Source organism: Oncorhynchus nerka, linkage group LG23 (genome assembly GCF_034236695.1).
Source record: "Oncorhynchus nerka isolate Pitt River linkage group LG23, Oner_Uvic_2.0, whole genome shotgun sequence".
Classification (NCBI taxonomy): Eukaryota; Metazoa; Chordata; class Actinopteri; order Salmoniformes; family Salmonidae; genus Oncorhynchus; species Oncorhynchus nerka.
In genome coordinates, this window is record NC_088418.1 from 7988713 (window position 1) to 8014184 (window position 25472).

The 25472-nt window shown below is 53.5% G+C and overlaps 1 protein-coding gene across 1 annotated transcript in view; it reads right to left on the reverse strand.

Moving 5' to 3' along the window:
- Positions 1-7827: 7827 nt before the first annotated feature.
- The window catches only part of mcu (mitochondrial calcium uniporter), a 172449-nt gene continuing 154804 nt past the window's right edge, over positions 7828-25472 (reverse strand). Inside the window, exons 8-10 of the mRNA XM_065007821.1 lie at positions 24033-24236; positions 23023-23139; positions 7828-10490 (exon numbers count right to left, since the gene is read on the reverse strand). Coding sequence (XP_064863893.1) covers positions 10407-10490; positions 23023-23139; positions 24033-24236 — 405 coding nt within the window. The 3' untranslated portion in view covers positions 7828-10406. The remainder of the gene's footprint in view (positions 10491-23022; positions 23140-24032; positions 24237-25472) is intronic.

Below are 25472 nucleotides of genomic sequence, written 5' to 3' on the forward strand. Positions count from 1 at the left end.
CAGTAGTTATATACAGGGTCAATAGCTATATACAGGGTCAGTAACTATATACAGGGTCAGTAGCTATATACAGTGTCAGTTCCAGGGTCAGTAGCTATATACAGGGTCAGTAGTTATATACAGGGTCAGTTCCAGGGTCAGTAGTTATACACATGTTCAGTAGTTATATACAGGGTCAGTAGCTATATACAGGGCCAGTAGCTATATACAGGGTCAGTAGCTATATACAGGGTCAGTAGCTATATACAGGGTCAGTAGTTATATACAGGGACAGTAGCTATATACAGGGACAGTTCCAGAGTCAGTAGTTATATACAGGGTCAGTTCCAGGGTCAGTAACTATATACAGGGTAAGTAGTTATATACAGGGTCAGTAGTTATATACAGGGTCAGTAGCTACATCCAGGGTCAGTGGTTATATACAGGGTCAGTTCCAGAGTCAGTAGTTATATACAGGGTCAGTTCCAGGGTCAGTAACTATATACAGGGTAAGTAGTTATATACAGGGTCAGTAGTTATATACAGGGTCAGTAGCTATATCCAGGGTCAGTGGTTATATACAGGGTCAGTTCCAGAGTCAGTAGTTATATACAGGGTCAGTTCCAGGGTCAGTAACTATATACAGGGTAAGTAGTTATATACAGGGTCAGTAGTTATATACAGGGTCAGTAGTTATATACAGGGTCAGTTCCAGGGTCAGTAGCTATATACAGGGTCAGTTCCAGGGTCAGTAGTTATATACAGGGTCAGTTCCAGGGTCAGTAGCTATATACAGGGTCAGTAGTTATATACAGGGTCAGTAGTTTTATACAGTGTCAGTTCCAGGGTCAGTAGTTATATACAGGGTCAGTAGTTTTATACAGTGTCAGTTCCAGGGTCAGTAGTTATATACAGGGTCAGTAGTTTTATACAGTGTCAGTTCCAGGGTCAGTAGTTTTATACAGTGTCAGTTCCAGGGTCAGTAGTTATATCCAGGGTCAGTAGTTATATACAGAGTCAGTAGTTATATCCAGGGTCAATAGTTATATACAGGGTCAATAGCTATATACAGGGTCAATAGCTATATACAGGGTCAGTAGTTATATACAGGGTCAATAGCTATATACAGTGTCAGTTCCAGGGTCAGTAGTTATATCCAGGGTCAGTAGTTATATCCAGGGTCAATAGCTATATACAGTGTCAGTTCCAGGGTCAGTAGTTATATCCAGGGTCAGTAGTTATATCCAGGGTCAGTAGTTATATACAGGGTCAGTAGTTATATCCAGGGTCAATAGCTATATACAGGGTCAATAGCTATATACAGGGTCAATAGCTATATACAGGGTCAGTAGTTATATACAGGGTCAGTAGTTTTATACAGTGTCAGTTCCAGGGTCAGTAGTTATATACAGGGTCAGTAGTTTTATACAGTGTCAGTTCCAGGGTCAGTAGTTTTATACAGTGTCAGTTCCAGGGTCAGTAGTTTTATACAGTGTCAGTTCCAGGGTCAGTAGTTATATCCAGGGTCAGTAGTTATATACAGGGTCAGTAGTTATATCCAGGGTCAGTAGTTATATACAGGGTCAGTAGTTATATCCAGGGTCAGTAGCTATATACAGGGTCAGTAGCTATATACAGGGTCAGTAGTTATATACAGGGTCAGTAGCTATATACAGGGTCAATAGCTATATACAGTGTCAGTTCCAGGGTCAGTAGTTATATCCAGGGTCAGTAGTTATATACAGGGTCAGTAGTTATATCCAGGGTCAGTAGTTATATCCAGGGTCAATAGTTATATACAGGGTCAATAGCTATATACAGGGTCAATAGCTATATACAGGGTCAGTAGCTATATACAGTGTCAGTTCCAGGGTCAGTAGTTATATACAGGGTCAATAGCTATATACAGGGTCAGTAACTATATACAGGGTCAGTAGCTATATACAGTGTCAGTTCCAGGGTCAGTAGCTATATACAGGGTCAGTAGTTATATACAGGGTCAGTTCCAGGGTCAGTAGTTATACACATGTTCAGTAGTTATATACAGGGTCAGTAGCTATATACAGGGTCAGTAGCTATATACAGGGTCAGTAGTTATATACAGGGACAGTAGCTATATACAGGGACAGTTCCAGAGTCAGTAGTTATATACAGGGTCAGTTCCAGGGTCAGTAGTTATATACAGGGTCAGTAGCTATATACAGGGCCAGTAGTTATATAAAGGGTCAGTTCCAGGGTCAGTAGTTATATACAGGGTCAGTAGCTATATACAGGGTCAGTAGTTATATACAGGGTCAGTCCAGTGTTCCAACCTGGGCGCCAGTGTTCCAACCTGGGCGCCAGTGTTCCAACCTGGGCGCTAGTGTTCCAACCTGGGCGCCAGTGTTCCAACCTGGGCGCTAGTGTTCCAACCTGGGCGCTAGTGTTCCAACCTGGGCGCCAGTGTTCCAACCTGGGCGCCAGTGTTCCAACCTGGGCGCCAGTGTTCCAACCTGGGCGCCAGTGTTCCAACCTGGGCGCTAGTGTTCCAACCTGGGTGCCAGTGTTCCAACCTGGGCGCTAGTGTTCCAACCTGGGTGCCAGTGTTCCAACCTGGGCGCTAGTGTTCCAACCTGGGCATCAGTGTTCCAACCTGGGCGCCAGTGTTCCAACCTGGGCGCTAGTGTTCCAACCTGGGCGTCAGTGTTCCAACCTGGGTGCCAGTGTTCCAACCTGGGCGCTAGTGTTCCAACCTGGGCGTCAGTGTTCCAACCTGGGCGCTAGTGTTCCAACCTGGGCGCCAGTGTTCCAACCTGGGCGCCAGGGTTCCAGGTTATTTCTGCTCATGGAATTGTCACGGGAAACATGTTTGAAATGACAATGAAGTCAAGAAACAAACAGATCTGGGACCAGCCTCCCAGTGTTCATATTCTATATTGAACGTTGTACAAGGTGAAATTAGCCTGGACTACAACAGTTTGATTCTGCACACACAAATCAGCAGTGAACAATTGGTTTCCAAAAACTGGATAAGGATTTTATTGATAACTGAATTACATTTCTCTTTTATACATATTTCATAAATGATACAGGATTTTACATTTTCATTTTTTTTGTTGCCAACAGAGCATCCGATGTGAATGAAAAAAAAGACAAGACAATAAGAGGTTTGAATGAAGAAACAAGAACAGATCATTTCAATCCTAATTGTCTTCTTTAGGCATTTTTAAACATCTTTTGTTTGTTTTTCCCCCAAATCGTTTATTTTTTTAAGTGCACACAAAATAGGATGAAGATTCAAAAACAACAACGCACACGTTTTCAAAAACGTAATAAATGTGACTGGGGAGAGAACGAAAAGAAGGATAAGACACGATGAACAGAGTGGGGGGAAAGAAGGGGGAAAACAGAAGAGTAAAAGGGGACTGAGAGGGAAAGTGGGGAGTGTGCCACCATTTTGTCACTGATCTGGGACGGGAGGTGAGTGATGTTGGGGTTACAGGAAGCAGGTCAAGGATTGCGCACAAGATGGCGGACAACTTTGACATTTCCTTAGATGGACCAAAGATGGCATAGTGGTGGCATGGTGGCATAGCGCCAGGGGGATGGCGGCATGGGAATTGCAGTCTATCTGCCCTGGGTCATGTTCATTCGGCACCAAACGGAAGAAAACGGACTGAGACAGGAAGGGAATACCTTGGACTTGACCAATAAGAAAAAGTTCATTTTTGATTTCCGTTGCACAACGTTTTCAGTTTCCTAATGAACACGACCCTCAATTGTTATTAGATCTCAGAACACTAGGTGCAGATCTATACTGGGGGAGAGGAGAGGGGCAGACAGGCAGAGAAGGAGGAATGGGGGCGGAGACGGGCAGACAGGGAGAGAAGGAGGAATGGGGGCGGAGACGGGCAGACAGGCAGAGAAGGAGGAATGGGGGCGGAGACGGGCAGACAGGCAGAGAAGGAGGAATGGGGGCGGAGATGGGCAGACAGGCAGAGAAGGAGGAATGGGGGCGGAGACGGGCAGACAGGGAGAGAAGGAGGGATGGGGCGGAGACGGGCAGACAGGCAGAGAAGGAGGAATGGGGGCGGAGACGGGCAGACAGGCAGAGAAGGAGGAATGGGGGCGGAGACGGGCAGACAGGCAGAGAAGGAGGAATGGGGGCGGAGACGGGCAGACAGGCAGAGAAGGAGGAATGGGGGCGGAGACGGGCAGACAGGGAGAGAAGGAGGGATGGGGGCGGAGACGGGCAGACAGGCAGAGAAGGAGGAATGGGGGCGGAGACGGGCAGACAGGGAGAGAAGGAGGAATGGGGGCGGAGACGGGCAGACAGGGAGAGAAGGAGGAATGGGGGCGGAGACGGGCAGACAGGGAGAGAAGGAGGAATGGGGGCGGAGACGGGCAGACAGGCAGAGAAGGAGGAATGGGGGCGGAGACGGGCAGACAGGGAGAGAAGGAGGAATGGGGGCGGAGACGGGCAGACAGGCAGAGAAGGAGGAATGGGGGCGGAGACGGGCAGACAGGCAGAGAAGGAGGAATGGGGGCGGAGACGGGCAGACAGGCAGAGAAGGAGGGATGGGGGAGGGGAGAGAGGTGCAGAGGCTGGGTTGGAGCCAGATTTGGCAGGGCAGATTCTAACGACAGAGAGATAGCCCTGTCCCATGCCCATTACTAGGAATCTCTACAAACAACGTTCTTTTAAACTATCTTTGCAATATTCATGTTAATTAAATCATCTTTTAGTTTTCTTTATTTTCAACATAATTTCCCATGTAAACATTACATTCATGCAACACCCGCTTTATAATAAAGTTCCTATATTTGATATATTTAGGTTTTTAAAAGAATAAGGAAGTTAAAGATGGATGGATGGTATTAAGATGAAAAAGAGGAGGAGTCTCTGATGTATGTAGAGGTGTGTGTAACCAGCTCGTCTGTGTGTGTGTGTAACCAGCTCGTCTCTGTGTGTGTGTGTGTGCTTATGTGTCTCTCTTACTCTATCTCTGCTAGCGTGTGCAGTTGTGGAAAATAAAGATTTTGAGCTAGGTGATCGAGGTCAGGTGGGTTGAGAGGTGAGTTGATTTATCGATCTGAGCGATTGAGGAGGAGACGATTCATAGTTGTGTTGCTCTGCTCTTGGCCTCCTGTACGTATAAACACACACACACCTCACTCCCTCTCTCACACACACACCTCCCTCCCTCCCTCCCACACACACACACACTCCCTCTCACACACACGGACACACACCTTGCTCTCTCACACACACACATTTTGCTTACCTCATCCCCATTCTCAGAGTCTATCTCTGTTCATTAAATTGTAGAGTACCAGTTTGCTGAACATAGCTTACTCAGCATGAATAGACCTATACTGATGGTTCGGTCATAGACATTTGACGATGAAGGTCTCTTCCAATATGATGATTCCAATCCTCTGAGAATAGAAATATCTGTCTAGGTATGTCTCCCTTACTGCTCGAAACAGTCTGTCCCACAAAGGCACCACTTTCCGTGGAGATCCAACACACACACACACCTCCAATTAACAGAAGAGATCTACCCCCTCCAATTAACAGAAGAGGCCTACCCCCTCCAATTAACAGAAGAGATCTACCCCCTCCAATTAACAGAAGAGGCCAGCCCCCTCCAATTAACAGAAGAGGTCTACCCCCTCCAATTAACAGAATAGGCCTACCCCCTCCAATTAACAGAAGAGATCTACCCCCTCCAATTAACAGAAGAGATCTACCCCCTCCAATTAACAGAAGAGGCCAGCCCCCTCCAATTAACAGAAGAGATCTACCCCATCCAATTAACAGAAGAGATCTACCCCATCCAATTAACAGAAGATATCTACCCCCTCCAATTAACAGAAGAGATCTACCCCTCCAATTAACAGAAGAGGTCTACCCCTCCAATTAACAGAAGAGGTCTACCCCTCCAATTAACAGAAGAGGTCTACCCCTCCAATTAACAGAAGAGATCTACCCCATCCAATTAACAGAAGAGATCTACCCCATCCAATTAACAGAAGATATCTACCCCTCCAATTAACAGAAGAGATCTACCCCTCCAATTAACAGAAGAGGTCTACCCTCCAATTAACAGAATAGGCCTACCCCTCCAATTAACAGAAGAGATCTACCCCTCCAATTAACAGAAGAGATCTACCCCTCCAATTAACAGAAGAGGCCAGCCCCTCCAATTAACAGAAGAGATCTACCCCATCCAATTAACAGAAGAGATCTACCCCATCCAATTAACAGAAGATATCTACCCCTCCAATTAACAGAAGAGATCTACCCCCTCCAATTAACAGAAGAGGTCTACCCTCCAATTAACAGAAGAGGTCTACCCCTCCAATTAACAGAATAGGCCTACCCCTCCAATTAACAGAAGAGATCTACCCCAATTAACAGAAGAGGCCAGCCCCCTCCAATTAAGAGAAGAGATCTACCCCCAAGCCAATCCCCACAACTGACGTAACAACATAGATATGGCTTTGTTTTATCAACCAGCAGAACGTTAACCAGGGTTTGATCGTTTGTATCGAGAGTAACAACAACAACAAGTCAATACTGCTCCTACTACACATTAACGTGTGTATTCCACTGATTCTACCATCCTGTAGCATCCGTGTTCTCTGTCTGCCAGGGGGAGGAGGGGCAGTTACTTGGAACAGTGGGAGGAGAGAACTTTGGACGGAACAGCCTTTTTGGGGGGAATGAACCTCAAGCACATACAGTTTATACTTCTTTAGCCGTATTTGCAGCTCCGGGTTTTTAATGACAGGTTATTGATTGATTGAGGCGATCGAATGATTAAGTCGGTCATAGGTCATATAGAGGGTGACAGGAGAGACCTTTTACAAAACCCAGAAGTAAAATTGTTCATAATTTGGACGTGTTCTGTTCACATGTGAACCATTGACATCATGTCATTGAAATATGCATTGTGTTGCTGCCTGAAGCCAAGACCAATTCAGAACAAGCGAAAAATTTTTTTTTAAAGAACAAATCAATTATACTTATTTGTTCTCGTCACAATGGAAAAAAAGCACGTCGGATCTGAGACATTCCCTGTAAAAGTTAAGAAAATGGCTTTTCTTTTGCAGCAACAATGCATCAGTATTATGTGTGTGTGTGTGTGTGTGTGTGTGAGAGAGAGATCTGTTTTATGATCCTCTATATGTTCCTTGGCTTAAATGATGTCCTACAAAACCTCACATACAGACGAAGAAGACTCATCATTGAACAACCTGCAATCTACAGCATGCCTGTCTCACACACACACACACACACACACACACACACACACACACACACACACACACACACACACACACACACACACACACACACACACACACAATATTAATATGTCTCTTTCTTTATATCCTCACCGTTAGGTTGGTGTAAAGAGGTTCTACATATTCAGAAATGGTACACAGTCGGGCCACAGCTGTTTGTGAGGGTTCTACAGGGTACATCACAGCTGTTTGTGAGGGTTCTACGGGGGTACATCACAGCTGTTTGTGAGGGTTCTACGGGGGTACATCACAGCTGTTTGTGAGGGTTCTACAGGGGTACATCACAGCTGTTTGTGAGGGTTCTACAGGGGTACATCACAGCTGTTTGTGAGGGTTCTACAGGGGTACATCACAGCTGTTTGTGAGGGTTCTACGGGGATACATCACAGCTGTTTGTGAGGGTTCTACAGGGGTACATCACAGCTGTTTGTGAGGGTTCTACAGGGGTACATCACAACTGTTTGTGAGGGTTCTACAGGGGTACATCACAGCTGTTTGTGAGGGTTCTACGGGGGTACATCACAGTTGTTTGTGAGGGTTCTACAGGGGTACATCACAGCTGTTTGTGAGGGTTCTACGGGGGTACATCACAGCTGTTTGTGAGGGTTCTACGGGGGTACATCACAGCTGTTTGTGAGGGTTCTACAGGGGTACATCGTTGCTGTTTGTGAGGGTTCTACAGGGGTACATCGTCGCTGTTTGTGAGGGTTCTACAATGTTCTCTTGGCTGATATGAGTTATAGTGTAGATGGAAGGAATTGTAGGATATGTGAGTGGCACGCGGAATCTCTCGGCCAGAAATCCTTCTCAGAACTCTTGTTTGTGGATGATGGATGTTTGTCTATGAAGCCTTGGTGGGTTATATTGCTGGTAGTACAATGAGAACAGTGTGTGAGAGAAGAAGTGGGGAAAACCTATTGATACGGGGGTCCTGTATGGTTGAGACATTACTGAAGAGATACAGATATGGTATATCAACTATATTACTGAGATGTTAAAGAGAGAGCTCCTCCCCCCACTGAATGATCTAAACCTCTATCTTCATTGGGATTGATTGTATATTATTAGTATATTGTTTCTCATAACAAATATAGCTTCTAAAATAAAACATCTGGGAATACTGGAACACACAGTGATGTTGTTATCGGAAGTACCATCCTCCAATCCCGGCGCAGCATGTTACAGGAAACAGGAAGTCGATAGGAAGTCAACAACAGGAATAGGAAGTGAGGTGTGGTCACCTGACCTCAACTCCGTCTATCCACTTCCTGTGAAGGCTGTGACAATCTGAAAGGCGCCTGATAAAAGGTCCTTGTCATCATAGCAATATGCTCTGTGGGTAGCTGTCCGTCAGGCAGAGAGGGCGGGAACTGGTTACAGGCGGGGCAGGGTTGGCCACAGCCAATCAGACGAGACAAGAGGGGTCGGCCAAGGTCAACGTTCACGGTCACCTAGAGGGTCACAGGAACCCTTGTCCAATCACAGCCATGTCCTCCGTGCATGCAGAGGTCAGAGGGCTGAGGTTAAAGGTCAGGGGGTGGAGCAAGAGGTTCCCAGCTAGAGGATATTCGTAGGACACAGACGTCCCGAGGCCCCACAGGAGTGGTGTGTGTGTGTTTGAATGCTGCACTGTGGGCCTAGCTAACACATAGATATAGCAACTGTTAAGTGGCTTGGGGTTGGAGTCCCGGGATATCACCACACACACTTATAGACGTGTCCATTTGTCTGCCGCCGTCCCCTACACCTCCGCTGTAACTCCTCACACTGCAGCGTGTCACTTCCTGTACGTCCCCTAGAGCTTCCTGCAGGCTGTGCTGAAGTCCTGTTGCATATCCATAGCACCCAGTTTCATCATAATCTCCACCCCCAGACACAATTTGATTCAGTTTCTGTTCTTTCTAAACCTCCTCTACAGATGGGTTTACTTTATCATTTGAGTTATTCAAGTCAGAGAAATTAAAAAATGAGAAAATGTAAAAAAAATAAAGAAAAACTCCCGCGGTCGGTCGCTAAAGGCAAGGGTTTGTTAACAAAGAGGAGTAAAGGTGGACGGATGGAGAGAGAGGAGGGGGGTAAGGAAAGGAGGGAGGGAGGAGGATAAGGAAAGGAGGGATGGAGGAGGGGAGGAGGGTAAGGGGAGGAGGGCAAGGAAATGAGGGATGGAGGAGGGGAGGAGGGTAAGGGGAGGAGGGCAAGGAAATGAGGGATGGAGGAGGGGAGGAGGGTAAGGGGAGGAGGGCAAGGAAAGGAGGAAAGGAGGAGCGGAGGAGGGTAAGGAAAGGAGGGATGGAGGAGGGTAAGGGGAGGAGGGCAAGGAAAGGAGGGGTGGAGGAGGGTAAGGGGAGGAGGGCAAGGAAAGGAGGGATGGAGGGTAAGGGGAGGAGGGCAAGGAAAGGAGGGATGGAGGGTAAGGGGAGGAGGGCAAGGAAAGGAGGGATGGAGGAGCGGAGGAGGGTAAGGAAAGGAGGGATGGAGGAGGGTAAGGGGAGGAGGGCAAGGAAAGGAGGGAAGGAGGAGCGGAGGAGGGTAAGGAAAGGAGGGATGGAGGAGGGGAGGAGGGTAAGGGGAGGAGGGTAAGGGGAGGAGGGCAAGGAAAGGAGGGATGGAGGAGGAGGGGAGGAGGGTAAGGGAAGGAGGGCAAGGAAAGGAGGGATGGAGGAGCGGAGGAGGGTAAGGAAAGGAGGGATGGAGGAGTGGAGGAGGGTAAGGGGAGGAGGGCAAGGAAATGAGGGATGGAGGAGGGGAGGAGGATAAGGGGAGGAGGGCAAGGAAAGGAGGGAAGGAGGAGCGGAGGAGGGTAAGGAAAGGAGGGATGGAGGAGGGGAGGGTAAGGGGAGGAGGGCAAGGAAAGGAGGGATGGAGGAGGGTAAGGGGAGGAGGGCAAGGAAAGGAGGGAAGGAGGAGCGGAGGAGGGTAAGGAAAGGAGGGATGGAGGAGGGGAGGGTAAGGGGAGGAGGGCAAGGAAAGGAGGGATGGAGGAGGGGAAGGGGAGGAGGGCAAGGAAAGGAGGGATGGAGGAGCGGAGGAGGGTAAGGAAAGGAGGGATGGAGGAGTGGAGGAGGGTAAGGAAAGGAGGGATGGAGGAGTGGAGGGAGAGATGAAGAAAGCAGAGGAGGACATCACTCTTCCCATCAATCTTTGCTGGCGGCGGTGAGTTGCTGGACAGGGAGTTGGAGCTGGAGGGGGTCCCTCAGGCGTTTCAGATCTAACTCCACCTGGGGAGGGGGAGAATAATATGAGAAATGTGTGAATTCCTTCTACAATTGCTCATTTTTTGTCATAACGTTTCAATCCAGATTATAAAACCATGACAGGCATGTTAATGTATGTTAATGTGTGCATGCCTGTGTCTGTCTGTGTGCTAGCATGCCAGCCTGCATCTGTCCCTGCCTACGTAGGGTTGGTGTCAGGGTTAGTGTCGAGGTTGGTGTCAGGGTTAGTGTCGGGGTTGGTGTCAGGGTTAGTGTCGGGTTAGTGTCGGGGTTGGTGTTAGTGTCGGGGTTAGTGTCGGGGTTGGGGTTAGTGTCGGGGTTGGGGTTAGTGTCGGGGATGGGGTTAGTGTCGGGGTTGGGGTTAGTGTCGGGGTTAATGTTGGGGTTAGTGTCGGGGTTGGGGTTAGTGTTGGGGTTAGTGTCGGGGTTTGTGTCAGTGTCGGGGTTAGTGTCGGGGTTGGTGTCAGGGTTAGTGTCGGGGTCGGGGTTAGTGTCGGGGTTGGGGTTAGTGTCGGGGTTGGGGTTAGTGTCGGGGTTGGGGTTAGTGTCGGGGTTAATGTCGGGGTTGGGGTTAGTGTTGGGGTTAGTGTCGGGGTTGGGGTTAGTGTTGGGGTTAGTGTCAGGGTTGGGGTTAGTGTCGGGAATGGGGTTAGTGTCGGGGTTGGGGTTATTGTCGGGGTTAATGTCGGGGTTGGGGTCGGTTGCGGGGTTGGGGAGAGTGTCGGGGTTGGGGTTAGTGTCGGGGTCGGGGCTGGGGTTAGTGTCGGGGTTGGGGTTAGTGTTGGGGTTAGTGTCGGGGTCGGTGTTAGTGTCGGGGTTGGGGTTAGTGTCGGGGATGGGGTTAGTGTCGGGGTTGGGGTTAGTGTCGGGGTTAATGTCGGGGTTGGGGTTAGTGTCGGGGTTGGGGTTAGTGTCGGGGATGGGGTTAGTGTCGGGGTTAATGTCGGGGTTGGGGTTAGTGTCGGGTCGGGGTTAATGTCGGGGTTGGGGTTTGTGTCGGGTTAGTGTCGGGAATGGGGTTAGTGTCGGGTCGGTGTCGGGGTTGGGGAGAGTGTCGGGGTTGGGGTTAGTGTCGGGGTCGGGGTTAGTGTCGGGGTTGGTGTCGGGGTTAGTGTCGGGGTTGGGGTTAGTGTCGGTGTCGGGGATGGGGTTAGTGTCGGGGTTGGGTTTAGTGTCGGGGTTGGGGTTAGTGTCGGGGTCAGTGTCGGGGTTAGTGTCGGGTCGTGGTTAGTGTAGGGGTCGGGGTTAGTGTCGGGTCGGGTTAGTGTCGGGTCGGGGTTAGTGTCGGGGTCGGGGTTAGTGTCGGGGTCGAGGTTAGTGTCGGGTTGGGGTTAGTGTCGGGGTTGGGGTTAATGTCGGGGTCGGGGTTAGTGTCGGGGTTAGTGTCGGGGTCAGGGTTAGTGTCGGGGTTGGGGTTAGTGTCGAGGTCGGGGTTAGTGTCGGGTTGGGGTTAGTGTCGGGTTGGGGTTAGTGTCGGGTTGGGGTTAATGTCGGGTCGGGGTTAGTGTCGGGGTCAGGGTTAGTGTCGGGGTTAGTGTCGGGGTTGGGGTTAGTGTCGGGGTTAGTGTCGAGGTCGGGGTTAGTGTCGAGGTCGGGGTTAGTGTCGGGTTGGGGTTAATGTCGGGGTTGGGGTCAGTGTCGAGTTGGGGTTAGTGTCGGGGTTGGGGTCAGTGTCGGGTGGGGTTAGTGTCGGGGTTAGTGTCGGGTTGGGGTTAGTGTCGGGGTTAGTGTCGGGTCGGGGTTAATGTCGGGTTGGTGTCGGGGTTGGGGTTAGTCGGGTTAGTGTCGGGGTTAGTGTCGGGTTGGGGTTAGTGTTGGGGTTGGTGTTGGGGTTGGTGTCGGGGTTGGTGTCGGGTTAATGTTGGGGTTAGTGTCGGGATGGGGTTAGTGTCGGGGTCAGGGTTAGTGTCGGGGTCGGGTTAGTGTCGGGGTTGGTGTCGGGGTTGGGGTTAGTCGGGGTTAGTGTCGGGTCGGGGTTAGTGTCGGGAATGGGGTTAGTGTCGGGGTTGGGGTCAGTGTCGGGTGGGGTTAGTGTCGGGGTTGGGGTCAGTGTCGGGTTGGGGTTAGTGTCGGGGTTGGGGTTAGTGTCGGGGTTGGGTTTAGTGTCGGGTTGGGGTTAGTGTCGGGGTTGGGGTCAGTGTCGGGTGGGGTTAGTGTCGGGGTTAGTGTCGGGGTTGGGGTTAGTGTTGGGGTTAGTGTCGGGGTTTGTGTCGGGGTTGGTGTCAGGGTTAGTGTCGGGGTCGGGGTTAGTGTCGGGGTTGGGGTTAGTGTCGGGGTTGGGGTTAGTGTCGGGGTTGGGGTTAGTGTCGGGTTAATGTCGGGGTTGTGGTTAGTGTCGGGGTTGGGGTTGGTGTTGGGGTTAGTGTCGGGTTGGGGTTAGTGTCGGGGTTAGTGTCGGGGTCGGGGTTAGTGTCGGGGTTAGTGTCAGGGTCGGGGTTAATGTCGGGGTTGGTGTCGGGGTTGGTGTCGGGGTTAGTGTCGGGTTGGGGTTAGTGTCGGGGTTAGTGTCGGGTTGGGGTTAGTGTCGGGTTGGGGTTAGTGTTGGGGTTAGTGTCGGGTCGGTGTCAGTGTCGGGGTTAGTGTCGGGGATGGGGTTGGGTTAGTGTCGGGGATGGGGTTAGTGTCGGGGATGGGGTTAGTGTCGGGGTTGGGGTCAGTGTCGGGTGGGGTTAGTGTCGGGGTTGGGGTCAGTATCGGGGTTGGGGTTAGTGTCGGGTTGGGGTTAGTGTCGGGGTTGGGGTCAGTGTCGGGTTGGGGTTAGTGTCGGGTTGGGGTCAGTGTCGGGTGGGGTTAGTGTCGGGGTTAATGTCGGGGTTGGTGTCGGGGTTGGGGTTAGTCGGGGTTAGTGTCGGGGTTAGTGTCGGGGTCGGGGTTAGTGTCGGGGTTAGTGTCAGGGTCGGGGTTAATGTCGGGGTTGGTGTCGGGGTTGGTGTCGGGGTTAGTGTCGGGTTGGGGTTAGTGTCGGGGTTAGTGTCGGGGTTGGGGTTAGTGTCGGGTTGGGGTTAGTGTCTGGGTTAGTGTCGGGGATGGGGTTAGTGTTGGGGTTAGTGTCGGGTCGGTGTCAGTGTCGGGGTTAGTGTCGGGGATGGGGTTGGGTTAGTGTCGGGGATGGGGTTAGTGTCGGGGATGGGGTTAGTGTCGGGTTGGGGTCAGTGTCGGGTGGGGTTAGTGTCGGGGTTGGGGTCAGTATCGGGGTTGGGGTTAGTGTCGGGGTTGGGGTTAGTGTCGGGGTTGGGGTCAGTGTCGGGTTGGGGTTAGTGTCGGGGTTGGGGTCAGTGTCGGGTGGGGTTAGTGTCGGGGTTAATGTCGGGGTTGGTGTCGGGGTTGGGGTTAGTCGGGTTAGTGTCGGGGTTAGTGTCGGGTTGGGGTTAGTGTTGGGGTTGGTGTTGGGGTTGGTGTCGGGGTTGGTGTCGGGGTTAATGTTGGGGTTAGTGTCGGGGATGGGGTTAGTGTCGGGGTCAGGGTTAGTGTCGGGTCGGGGTTAGTGTCGGGGTTGGTGTCGGGTTGGGGTTAGTGTCGGGGTTAGTGTCGGGGTCGGGGTTAATGTCGGGGTTGGTGTCGGGGTTGGGGTTAGTCGGGGTTAGTGTCGGGGTTAGTGTCGGGTTGGGGTTAGTGTTGGGGTTGGTGTTGGGGTTGGTGTCGGGGTTGGTGTCGGGTTAATGTTGGGGTTAGTGTCGGGGATGGGGTTAGTGTCGGGGTCAGGGTTAGTGTCGGGGTCGGGGTTAGTGTCGGGGTTGGTGTCGGGGTTGGGGTTAGTCGGGGTTAGTGTCGGGGTCGGGGTTAGTGTCGGGAATGGGGTTAGTGTCGGGGTTGGGGTCAGTGTCGGGTGGGGTTAGTGTCGGGGTTGGGGTCAGTGTCGGGGTTGGGGTTAGTGTCGGGGTTGGGGTTAGTGTCGGGGTTGGGTTTAGTGTCGGGGTTGGGGTTAGTGTCGGGGTTGGGGTCAGTGTCGGGTGGGGTTAGTGTCGGGGTTAGTGTCGGGGTTGGGGTTAGTGTTGGGGTTAGTGTCGGGGTTTGTGTCGGGGTTGGTGTCAGGGTTAGTGTCGGGGTCGGGGTTAGTGTCGGGGTTGGGGTTAGTGTCGGGTTGGGGTTAGTGTCGGGGTTGGGGTTAGTGTCGGGGTTAATGTCGGGGTTGTGGTTAGTGTCGGGGTTGGGGTTGGTGTTGGGGTTAGTGTCGGGGTTGGGGTTAGTGTCGGGGTTAGTGTCGGGGTCGGGGTTGGTGTCGGGGTTAGTGTCGGGTTGGGGTTAGTGTCGGGGTTAGTGTCGGGGTTGGGGTTAGTGTCGGGTTGGGGTTAGTGTCTGGGTTAGTGTCGGGGATGGGGTTAGTGTTGGGGTTAGTGTCGGGGTCGGTGTCAGTGTCGGGGTTAGTGTCGGGGATGGGGTTGGGTTAGTGTCGGGATGGGGTTAGTGTCGGGGATGGGGTTAGTGTCGGGGTTGGGGTCAGTGTCGGGTGGGGTTAGTGTCGGGGTTGGGGTCAGTATCGGGGTTGGGGTTAGTGTCGGGGTTGGGGTTAGTGTCGGGGTTGGGGTCAGTGTCGGGTTGGGGTTAGTGTCGGGTTGGGGTCAGTGTCGGGTGGGGTTAGTGTCGGGGTTAGTGTCGGGGTTGGGGTTAGTGTCGGGTCGGGGTTAGTGTCGGGGTTAGTGTCGGGGTCGGGGTTAATGTCGGGGTTGGTGTCGGGTTGGGGTTAGTCGGGGTTGGTGTCGGGGTTAGTGTCGGGGTCGGGGTTAGTGTCGGGGTTGGGGTTAGTGTCGGGGTTAGTGTCGGGGTTGGGGTTAGTGTCGGGTTGGGGTTAGTGTCGGGGTTAGTGTCGGGATGGGGTTAGTGTCGGGGTTGGGGTTAGTGTCGGGGTTGGTGTCAGTGTCGGGGTTGGTGTCAGTGTCGGGGTTGGTGTCAGTGTCGGGGTTAGTGTCGGGGATGGGGTCAGTGTCGGGGTTGGTGTCAGTGTCGGGGTTAGTGTCAGTGTCGGGGTTGGTGTCAGTGTCGGGGTCAGTGTCGGGGTTAGTGTCGGGGTCGTGGTTAGTGTCGGGGTCGGTGTTAGTGTCGGGTTGGGGTTAGTGTCGGTGTCGGGTATGGGGTTAGTGTCGGGGTTGGGGTTAGTGTCGGGGTTAATGTCGGGGTTGGGGTTAGTGTCGGGGTTGGGGTTAGTGTCGGGGATGGGGTTAGTGTCGGGGTTAATGTCGGGGTTGGGGTTAGTGTCGGGGTCGGGGTTAATGTCGGGGTTGGGGTTTGTGTCGGGGTTAGTGTCGGGAATGGGGTTAGTGTCGGGGTTAGTGTCGGGGTCGGTGTCGGGGAGAGTGTCGGGGTTGGGGTTAGTGTCGGGTCGGGGTTAGTGTCGGGGTTGGTGTCGGGGTTAGTGTCGGGGTTGGGGTTAGTGTCGGTGTCGGGATGGGGTTAGTGTCGGGGTTGGGTTTAGTGTCGGGGTTGGGGTTAGTGTCGGGGTTGGGGTTAGTGTCGGGGTTGGGGTAGGTGTCGGGGTAGGTGTCGGGGTTGGGGTTAGTGTCAGGGTCAGTGTCGGGTGGGGTTAGTGTCGGGGTTGGGGTTAGTGTCAGGGTTGGGGGTTAGTGTCAGGGTTGGGGTTAGTGTCGGGGTTGGGGTTAGTGTCGGGGTTAGTGTCGGGGTTGGGGTTAGTGTCGGGGTTGGGGTTAGTGTCGGGGTCAGTGTCGGGTGGGGTTAGTGTCGGGTTGGGGTTAGTGTCGGGGATGGGGTTAGTGTCGGGTTGGGGTTAGTGTCGGGGTTGGGGTTAGTGTTGGGGTTAGTGTCGGGGTTGGGGTTAGTGTCGGGGTTGGGGTTAGTGTCGGGTTGGGGTTAGTGTCGGGGTCAGTGTCGGGGTTAGTGTCGGGGTCGTGGTTAGTGTAGGGGTCGGGGTTAGTGTCGGGGTCGGGGTTAGTGTCGGGGTCGGGGTTAGTGTCGGGGTCGGGGTTAGTGTCGGGTCGGGGTTAGTGTCGGGGTCGAGGTTAGTGTCGGGTTGGGGTTAGTGTCGGGTTGGGGTTAGTGTCGGGGTTGGGGTTAATGTCGGGGTCGGGGTTAGTGTCGGGGTCAGGGTTAGTGTCGGGGTTGGGTTAGTGTCGAGGTCGGGGTTAGTGTCGGGTTGGGGTTAGTGTCGGGTTGGGGTTAGTGTCGGGTTGGGGTTAGTGTCGGGTTGGGGTTAATGTCGGGGTCGGGGTTAGTGTCGGGGTTAGTGTCGGGGTCAGTGTTAGTGTCGGGGTTAGTGTCGGGGTTGGGGTTAGTGTCGGGGTTAGTGTCGAGGTCGGGGTTAGTGTCGAGGTCGGGGTTAGTGTCGGGGTTGGGGTTAATGTCGGGGTTGGGGTCAGTGTCGGGTTGGGGTTAGTGTCGGGGTTGGGGTCAGTGTCGGGTGGTGTTAGTGTCGGGGTTAGTGTCGGGGTCGGGGTTAATGTCGGGGTTGGTGTCGGGGTTGGGGTTAGTCGGGTTAGTGTCGGGGTCGGGGGTTAGTGTCGGGTTGGGGTTAGTGTTGGTGTCGGGGTTGGTGTCGGGGTTAATGTTGGGGTTAGTGTCGGGTCAGGGTTAGTGTCGGGTCGGGGTTAGTGTCGGGGTTGGGGTTAATGTCGGGGTTGGTGTCGGGGTTGGGGTTAGTCGGGGTTAGTGTCGGGGGTCGGGGTTAGTGTCGGGTTGGGGTTAGTGTTGGTGTCGGGGTTGGTGTCGGGGTTAATGTTGGGTTTAGTGTCGGGGTCAGGGTTAGTGTCGGGTCGGGGTTAGTGTCGGGGTTGGTGTCGGGATGGGGTTAGTGTTGGGGTTGGTGTCGGTGTCAGTGTCGGGGTTAGTGTCGGGGATGGGGTTAGTGTTGGGGTTAGTGTCGGGGTTGGGTTAGTGTCGGGGTTGGTGTCAGTGTCGAGGTTAGTGTCGGGTTGGGGTTAGTGTCTGGGTTAGTGTCGGGGATGGGGTTAGTGTTGGGGTTAGTGTCGGGGTCGGTGTCAGTGTCGGGGTTAGTGTCGGGGATGGGGTTGGGTTAGTGTCGGGATGGGGTTAGTGTCGGGGATGGGGTTAGTGTCGGGTTGGGGTCAGTGTCGGGTGGGGTTAGTGTCGGGGTTGGGGTCAGTATCGGGGTTGGGGTTAGTGTCGGGGTTGGGGTTAGTGTCGGGGTTGGGGTCAGTGTCGGGTTGGGGTTAGTGTCGGGGTTGGGGTCAGTGTCGGGTGGGGTTAGTGTCGGGTTAGTGTCGGGGTTGGGGTTAGTGTCGGGTTAGTGTCGGGGTCGGGGTTAGTGTCGGGGTTAGTGTCGGGTCGGGGTTAATGTCGGGGTTGGTGTCGGGGTTGGGGTTAGTCGGGGTTGGTGTCGGGGTTAGTGTCGGGGTCGGGGTTAGTGTCGGGTTGGGGTTAGTGTCGGGGTTAGTGTCGGGGTTGGGGTTAGTGTCGGGGTTGGGGTTAGTGTCGGGTTGGGGTTAGTGTCGGGGTTAGTGTCGGGATGGGGTTAGTGTCGGGGTTGGTGTCAGTGTCGGGTTGGTGTCAGTGTCGGGTTGGTGTCAGTGTCGGGGTTAGTGTCGGGATGGGGTCAGTGTCGGGTTGGTGTCAGTGTCGGGGTTAGTGTCAGTGTCGGGGTTGGTGTCAGTGTCGGGTCAGTGTCGGGTTAGTGTCGGGGTCGTGGTTAGTGTCGGGGTCGGTGTTAGTGTCGGGTTAGTGTCGGTGTCGGGTATGGGGTTAGTGTCGGGGTTGGGGTTAGTGTCGGGTTAATGTCGGGGTTGGGGTTAGTGTCGGGTTGGGGTTAGTGTCGGGGATGGGGTTAGTGTCGGGTTAATGTCGGGGTTGGGGTTAGTGTCGGGTCGGGTTAATGTCGGGTTGGGGTTTGTGTCGGGGTTAGTGTCGGAATGGGGTTAGTGTCGGGGTTGGGGTTAGTGTCGGTGTCGGGATGGGGTTAGTGTCGGGTTGGGGTTAGTGTCGGGTTGGGGTTAGTGTCGGGTTGGGGTTAGTGTCGGGATGGGGTTAGTGTCGGGAATGGGGTTAGTGTCGGGGTTGGGGTCAGTGTCGGGTGGGGTTAGTGTCGGGTTGGGGTCAGTGTCGGGGTTGGGGTTAGTGTCGGGGTTGGGGTTAGTGTCGGGTTGGGGTCAGTGTCGGGTTGGGGTTAGTGTCGGGTTGGGGTCAGTGTCGGGTGGGGTTAGTGTCGGGTTAGTGTCGGGGTTGGGGTTAGTGTCGGGGTTGGGGTTAGTGTCGGGTCAGTGTCGGGTGGGGTTAGTGTCGGGTTGGGGTTAGTGTCGGGATGGGGTTAGTGTCGGGTTGGTGTCGGGGTTGGTGTCGGGGTTGGTGTCGGGTTAGTGTCGGGGTTAGTGTCGGGTTGGGGTTAGTGTCGGGGTTAGTGTCGGGGTTGGGGTTAGTGTCGGGTTGGGGTTAGTGTCTGGGTTAGTGTCGGGATGGGGTTAGTGTTGGGGTTAGTGTCGGGTCATGTCAGTGTCGGGGTTAGTGTCGGGGTCGGGGTTAATGTCGGGTTGGTGTCGGGATGGTGTCGGGGTTAGTGTCGGGTCGGGTTAGTGTCGGGTTGGGGTTAGTGTCGGGGTTAGTGTCGGGGTTGGGGTTAGTGTCGGGTTGGGGTTAGTGTCGGGTTGGGGTTAGTGTCTGGGTTAGTGTCGGGATGGGGTTAGTGTCGGGTCGGTGTCAGTGTCGGGTTAGTGTCGGGGATGGGGTTAGTGTTGGGGTTAGTGTCGGGGTTGGGTTAGTGTCGGGGATGGGGTTAGTGTCGGGATGGGGTTAGTGTCGGGGTTGGGGTCAGTGTCGGGTGGGGTTAGTGTCGGGTTGGGGTCAGTATCGGGGTTGGGGTTAGTGTCGGGGTTGGGGTTAGTGTCGGGTTGGGGTCAGTGTCGGGTTGGGGTTAGTGTCGGGGTTGGGGTCAGTGTCGGGTGGGGTTAGTGTCGGGTTGGGGTTAGTGTCGGGTCGGGGTTAGTGTCGGGGTTAGTGTCGGGTCGGGGTTAATGTCGGGGTTGGTGTCGGGGTTGGGGTTAGTCGGGGTTGGTGTCGGGTTAGTGTCGGGTCGGGGTTAGTGTCGGGTTGGGGTTAGTGTCGGGGTTAGTGTCGGGTTGGGGTTAGTGTCGGGGTTGGGGTTAGTGTCGGGTTGGGGTTAGTGTCGGGGTTAGTGTCGGGATGGGGTTAGTGTCGGGTTGGTGTCAGTGTCGGGGTTGGTGTCAGTGTCGGGGTTAGTGTCGGGATGGGGTCAGTGTCGGGGTTGGTGTCAGTGTCGGGGTTGGTGTCAGTGTCGGGTCAGTGTCGGGTCGTGGTTAGTGTCGGGGGTCGGTGTTAGTGTCGGGGTTGGGGTTAGTGTCGGTGTCGGGATGGGGTTAGTGTCGGGTTGGGGTTAGTGTCGGGGTTAATGTCGGGTTGGGGTTAGTGTCGGGGTTGGGGTTAGTGTCGGGGATGGGGTTAGTGTCGGGTTAATGTCGGGGTTGGGGTTAGTGTCGGGTCGGGTTAATGTCGGGGTTGGGGTTTGTGTCGGGTTAGTGTCGGAATGGGGTTAGTGTCGGGGTTAGTGTCGGGTCGGTGTCGGGAGAGTGTCGGGTTGGGGTTAGTGTCGGGTCGGGTTAGTGTCGGGTCGGTGTCGGGGTTAGTGTCGGGGTTGGGGTTAGTGTCGGTGTCGGGGATGGGGTTAGTGTCGGGTTGGGTTTAGTGTCGGGGTTGGGGTTAGTGTCGGGTTGGGGTTAGTGTCGGGGTTGGGGTAGGTGTCGGGTAGGTGTCGGGGTTGGGGTTAGTGTCAGGGTCAGTGTCGGGTGGGGTTAGTGTCGGGGTTGGGGTTAGTGTCAGGGTTGGGGGTTAGTGTCAGGGTTGGGGTTAGTGTCGGGGTTGGGGTTAGTGTCGGGGTTAGTGTCGGGGTTGGGGTTAGTGTCGGGTTGGGGTTAGTGTCGGGGTCAGTGTCGGGTGGGGTTAGTGTCGGGTTGGGGTTAGTGTCGGGATGGGGTTAGTGTCGGGTTGGGGTTAGTGTCGGGGTTGGGGTTAGTGTTGGGGTTAGTGTCGGGGTTGGGGTTAGTGTCGGGGTTGGGGTTAGTGTCGGGTCAGTGTCGGGGTTAGTGTCGGGTCGTGGTTAGTGTAGGGGTCGGGGTTAGTGTCGGGGTCGGGATAGTGTCGGGTCGGGGTTAGTGTCGGGGTCAGTGTCGGGTTAGTGTCGGGTCGTGGTTAGTGTAGGGGTCGGGGTTAGTGTCGGGTCGGGGTTAGTGTCGGGTCGGGGTTAGTGTCGGGGTCGAGGTTAGTGTCGGGTTGGGGTTAGTGTCGGGTTGGGGTTAGTGTCGGGGTTGGGGTTAATGTCGGGTCGGGTTAGTGTCGGGTTAGTGTCGGGTCAGGGTTAGTGTCGGGGTTGGGTTAGTGTCGAGGTCGGGGTTAGTGTCGGGTTGGGGTTAGTGTCGGGTTGGGGTTAGTGTCGGGGTTGGGGTTAATGTCGGGTCGGGGTTAGTGTCGGGGTTAGTGTCGGGGTCAGTGTTAGTGTCGGGGTTAGTGTCGGGTTAGTGTCGGGGTTAGTGTCGAGGTCGGGGTTAGTGTCGAGGTCGGGGTTAGTGTCGGGTTGGGGTTAATGTCGGGTTGGGGTCAGTGTCGGGTTGGGGTTAGTGTCGGGGTTGGGGTCAGTGTCGGGTGGGGTTAGTGTCGGGGTTAGTGTCGGGGTCGGGGTTAGTGTCGGGGTTGGGGTTAATGTCGGGGTTGGTGTCGGGGTTGGGGTTAGTCGGGTTAGTGTCGGGGTCGGGGTTAGTGTCGGGTTGGGGTTAGTGTTGGTGTCGGGGTTGGTGTCGGGGTTAATGTTGGGGTTAGTGTCGGGTCAGGGTTAGTGTCGGGTCGGGTTAGTGTCGGGTTGGGGTTAATGTCGGGTTGGTGTCGGGTTGGGGTTAGTCGGGTTAGTGTCGGGGTTAGTGTCGGGTTGGGGTTAGTGTTGGTGTCGGGTTGGTGTCGGGTTAATGTTGGGTTTAGTGTCGGGGTCAGGGTTAGTGTCGGGTCGGGGTTAGTGTCGGGGTTGGTGTCGGGGATGGGGTTAGTGTTGGGGTTGGTGTCGGTGTCAGTGTCGGGGTTAGTGTCGGGATTGGGTTAGTGTTGGGGTTAGTGTCGGGTTGGGTTAGTGTCGGGATGGGGTTAGTGTCGGGGTTGGGGTCAGTCTCGGGTGGGGTTAGTGTCGGGTTGGGGTCAGTGTCGGGGTTGGGGTTAGTGTCGGGGGTTGGGGTTAGTGTCGGGGTTGGGGTTAGTGTCGGGGTTGGGGTTAGTGTCGGGGTTGGGGTTAGTGTCGGGTGGGGTTAGTGTCGGGGTTAGTGTCGGGTTGGGGTTAGTGTCGGGTCGGGTTAGTGTCGGGGTTGGTGTCGGGTTGGTGTCGGGGTTAGTGTCGGGGTCGGGGTTAGTGTCGGGTTGGGGTTAGTGTCGGGGTTAGTGTCGGGGTTGGGGTTAGTGTCGGGTTGGGGTTAGTGTCTGGGTTAGTGTCGGGATGGGGTTAGTGTTGGGGTTAGTGTCGGGTCGGTGTCAGTGTCGGGGTTAGTGTCGGGTCGGGTTAATGTCGGGGTTGGTGTCGGGTTGGTGTCGGGGTTGGTGTCGGGTTAGTGTCGGGGTCGGGTTAGTGTCGGGTTGGGGTTAGTGTCGGGTTAGTGTCGGGGTTGGGGTTAGTGTCGGGTTGGGGTTAGTGTCGGGTTGGGGTTAGTGTCTGGGTTAGTGTCGGGATGGGGTTAGTGTTGGGGTTAGTGTCGGGTCGGTGTCAGTGTCGGGGTTAGTGTCGGGATGGGGTTAGTGTTGGGGTTAGTGTCGGGGTTGGGTTAGTGTCGGGGATGGGGTTAGTGTCGGGGATGGGGTTAGTGTCGGGGATGGGGTTAGTGTCGGGGTTGGGGTCAGTGTCGGGTGGGGTTAGTGTCGGGGTTGGGGTCAGTATCGGGGTTGGGGTTAGTGTCGGGGTTGGGGTTAGTGTCGGGTTGGGGTCAGTTTCGGGTTGGGGTTAGTGTCGGGGTTGGGGTCAGTGTCGGGTGGGGTTAGTGTCGGGGTTAGTGTCGGGGTTGGGGTTAGTGTCGGGGTTAGTGTCGGGTCGGGTTAGTGTCGGGTTAGTGTCGGGTCGGGGTTAATGTCGGGGTTGGTGTCGGGTTGGGGTTAGTCGGGTTGGTGTCGGGGTTAGTGTCGGGTCGGGTTAGTGTCGGGTTGGGGTTAGTGTCGGGGTTAGTGTCGGGTTGGGGTTAGTGTCGGGTTAGTGTCGGGTTGGGGTTAGTGTCGGGGTTAGTGTCGGGATGGGGTTAGTGTCGGGGTTGGTGTCAGTGTCGGGTTGGTGTCAGTGTCGGGTTGGTGTCAGTGTCGGGGTTAGTGTCGGGATGGGGTCAGTGTCGGGGTTGGTGTCAGTGGCGGGTTGGTGTCAGTGTCGGGGTTGGTGTCAGTGTCGGGGTTGGTGTCAGTGTCGGGGTTGGTGTCAGTGTCGGGGTTGGTGTCAGTGTCGGGTTAGTGTCGGGATGGGGTTAGTGTCGGGGTTGGTGTCAGTGTCGGGGTTGGTGTCAGTGTCGGGGTTGGTGTCAGTGTCGAGGTTAGTGTTGGAGTTGGTGTTAGTGTCGGGGTCGTGGTTGGTGTCGGGGTCGTGGTTGGTGTCCGTGTCGGGGTTAGTGCCTACCTCAGCGATAGAGTCCTTCAGCTCGTTGTACTTGTAGATGTCAAAGCGTTGTCTCTTCACCCCCTTGTGGAAGAACAGCAGGTACTGTCTGTCCCTGGCGTCTGGGTAGATGTACTCCTACAGGACGGGGGATATTCTGTCACAATAACACAACACACAGATACACCTACTCCAGAATGCTACAACTTCTACTGAGGAATATACTGTATACATACTGTAGCCCAACAGGAAAAGGAGGACACATCCGTGAATGAACCAAACGTGAATGAATCAAATGTGAATGAACCAAACGTGAATGAATCAAATGTGAATGAATCAAACGTGAATGAGCCAAACGCGAATGAACCAAACGTGAATGAACCAAACGTGAATGAGCCAAACGCGAATTAACCAAACGCGACTGAATCAAACGCGACTGAATCAAACGCGAATGAGCCAAACGCGAATGAGCCAAACGCGAATGAACCAAACGCGAATGAACCAAACGCGAATGAACCAAACGTGAATGAATCAAACGTGAATGAGCCAAACGCGAATTAACCAAACGCGAATTAACCAAACGCGACTGAATCAAACGTGAATGAATCAAACGTGAATGAGCCAAACGCGAATTAACCAAACGCGACTGAATCAAACGCGAATGAGCCAAACGCGAATGAGCCAAACGCGAATGAGCCAAACGCGAATGAGCCAAACGCGAATGAGCCAAACGCGAATGAACCAAACGCGAATGAACCAAACGCGAATGAACCAAACGCGAATGAACCAAACGCGAATGAACCAAACACGAATGAACCAAACGCGAATGAACCAAACGCGAATGAACCAAACACGAATGAACCAAACACGAATGAACCAAACACGAATGAACCAAACACGAATGAACTTGCTCCAAAAACGCTACTAGAATACACAAAGACTAGTGCTTACACAAAGACTAGTGGATTTGCTGTGTGCTATAGAGGGTGTGTGTGTGTGTGTGTGTGTGTGTGTGTGTGTGTGTGTGTTACCTGGCGTGTGAGTACGTAGTAGGAGTACATAGCCATGGCGGTAGCGTAGGTAATGAAGTAGGTGACAGGCTCCATGATGTCCCAGGAGTACTCCCACCAGGTGAGACGCGCCAGGATCCCAAACTGTGTTGCCATGTAGGCCATGCCCCCCCACAGCACCCAGGTGGTACGACGCTCCGCCTTACGACTCAGCTCCTCCCTCACCTGGGCAAACAGCCAATCAGAGACAGCCATCAGTCATAAAAAGGAACACCAACTCAGTTGTGAGAGCATAGTGCTTGCAACACCAGGAAAAGCGGGTTTGATTCCCGGGACCACACATTCGTAAAACATGTGTGAATGAAGGACATTTTTTCCCCCGTGTCAAATCGCTAATTGGTAAACCCATCCATTATGGGATTAATTGACACAAACAAACATTACAATAATTCACTATGGTAATTAATGATAATTCTTCTTCCGGTGTTCTCTGCATTGCGCATCGCATAAAGAGTAAAAACAATTCAGTTGCGTTGGATAAAAGCATCAGCTAAGAGATATATATATATAACTCACTCACTACCGTCACACATCTTATCACTCACTACCGTCACACATCTTATCACTCACTACCGTCACACATCCTATCACTCACTACCGTCACTCATCTTATCACTCACTACCGTCACACATCTTATCACTCACTACCGTCACACATCTTATCACTCACTACCGTCACACATCCTATCACTCACTACCGTCACACTACCATCACTACCATCACACATCTTATCACTCACTACCGTCACATCTTATCACTCACTACCGTCACATCTTATCACTCACTACCGTCACACATCTTATCACTCACTACCGTCACACATCCTATCACTCACTACCGTCACTCATCTTATCACTCACTACCGTCACACATCTTATCACTCACTACCGTCACACATCTTATCACTCACTACCGTCACACATCCTATCACTCACTACCGTCACACTACCATCACTACCATCACACATCTTATCACTCACTACCGTCACATCTTATCACTCACTACCGTCACATCTTATCACTCACTACCGTCACACATCTTATCACTCACTACCGTCACACATCTTATCACTCACTACCGTCACACATCTTATCACTCACTACCGTCACACATCTTATCACTCACTACCGTCACACTACCATCACTACCATCACACATCTTATCACTCACTACCGTCACATCTTATCACTCACTACCGTCACACATCTTATCACTCACTACCGTCACACATCCTATCACTCACTACCGTCACATCTTATCACTCACTACCGTCACACATCCTATCACTCACTACCGTCACATCTTCTATCACTCACTACCGTCACACATCTAATCACTCACTACCGTCACATCTTCTATCACTCACTACCATCACACTACCATCACTACCATCCATTGA